We start from the raw sequence: 1256 nt of genomic DNA, 5'->3' as shown, positions 1-1256 counted from the left end.
ACGCACAACTTAAGAACAAATCTGTGCGTACGAACGGTTCTTGCATGAGGCCCAATGTTTCACCCACTTGAGTACTTAATGCATTGTTATTTTGTTCTGATAATCTGGGGGATTGTGATGGGGAACACAAACTGTTTTCTTTCTTTTTTTTTTTTTTTGAACAGAATGTCTGAGAACCAGTGGTTTCATTTGAGGAATAAAAACTCTGAAATTGAGTAAACTTCTTGTTCCAAATCTCGATGCTGTTGCATCATTTCAAATATCTTAAAAAACTTTTCTTCCGTTTTTTAACATGTGTAATAATTTGACTTTTGCTTATCTACACACCAGATGAGTTTTATAAGCTAAAACACATTTTTATACAGTTTGTGACATGATACTCCGTTTCATTCCAACAAACCAGAGTCTTCCTACCCATATTTTCCTCATCCTCATTTCCCCCTTAAAAACAAAGTCTACTTGAAGTGAGATTAGTTTTTACCTCCACTTCTTCAACCAGGATGCTGCAGAGAGAATGCACCTCTGTGGCGGAGGGTCCACATGTCGACACCCAGCCCAGCTGCTGCGGAGTCCTGAGCACTCTGCGGGCACAGTTTCTCCACAGTCTGCATACGCTAACAAATAAAACAAAACACATTCAGACTTTTCCACCTGCTGCCCCATTTACACCCTCAACAAGGAAGCGTTACCCAAAAAAAGTGCATCTTTCGCTTAAGCTTTATAATTTGTTCCACAGTTCACAAGTTTAGGAATAATACTTTCACTTTTAATAAACAATTCCTCATGTTAGCCAACAGGTTAGCATAAACAGACCTTGCGATCCGTAGGAGCGACTTAGTCGGAATGAAGGTGAGGATTCTTTCAACCACTTCGGCAACATTGCTGAGAACGTACGCAGCCTTGCTGTCTTGAAAAGATTCACACATCTCCTGACTTTCACTCATGTTGCTCTCTGAAAGGTGGGACTTCCACTACAGCTGCCCAGCTACGAACTTTAACCTCTGGCTCTGCTCTTTCCAATCAGCGTCATGTCTGATGCTAACACCGCCCCCATGCGGAGTGGAGGGGTACTACAAGTAATACATTCATTCTGTGCTCTGGGTTCAATCAGTTTTTTTGCCTTTAAAGTTGATAAAATGCTGTTTTATAGTGTAATTAGTCTTAAAGACTCATTAATAAGAAACTAGATTTTACTTGCAATTATATGAGTTTTGGTCTTTTTTTTTGCTTATCCATCTTTACAAACTTCCTCCTTA

General features: G+C 39.7%; 1 protein-coding gene across 1 annotated transcript in view; it reads right to left on the bottom strand.

The window, feature by feature from the left end:
* Positions 1–1015, bottom strand: part of fbxo22 (F-box protein 22) — an 8623-nt gene extending 7608 nt beyond the window's left edge. The window contains exons 1-2 of the mRNA XM_014031291.1: positions 814–1015; positions 482–614 (exon numbers count right to left, since the gene is read on the bottom strand). Of these exons, the coding sequence (XP_013886745.1) occupies positions 482–614; positions 814–944 (264 nt within the window). The 5' untranslated portion in view covers positions 945–1015. The remainder of the gene's footprint in view (positions 1–481; positions 615–813) is intronic.
* Positions 1016–1256: the final 241 nt, after the last annotated feature.

The sequence above is a fragment of the Austrofundulus limnaeus genome, unplaced genomic scaffold, assembly GCF_001266775.1.
Source record: "Austrofundulus limnaeus strain Quisiro unplaced genomic scaffold, Austrofundulus_limnaeus-1.0 Scaffold1218, whole genome shotgun sequence".
Taxonomy (NCBI): Eukaryota; Metazoa; Chordata; class Actinopteri; order Cyprinodontiformes; family Rivulidae; genus Austrofundulus; species Austrofundulus limnaeus.
This window is presented reverse-complemented; position numbering and strand designations above follow the sequence as displayed.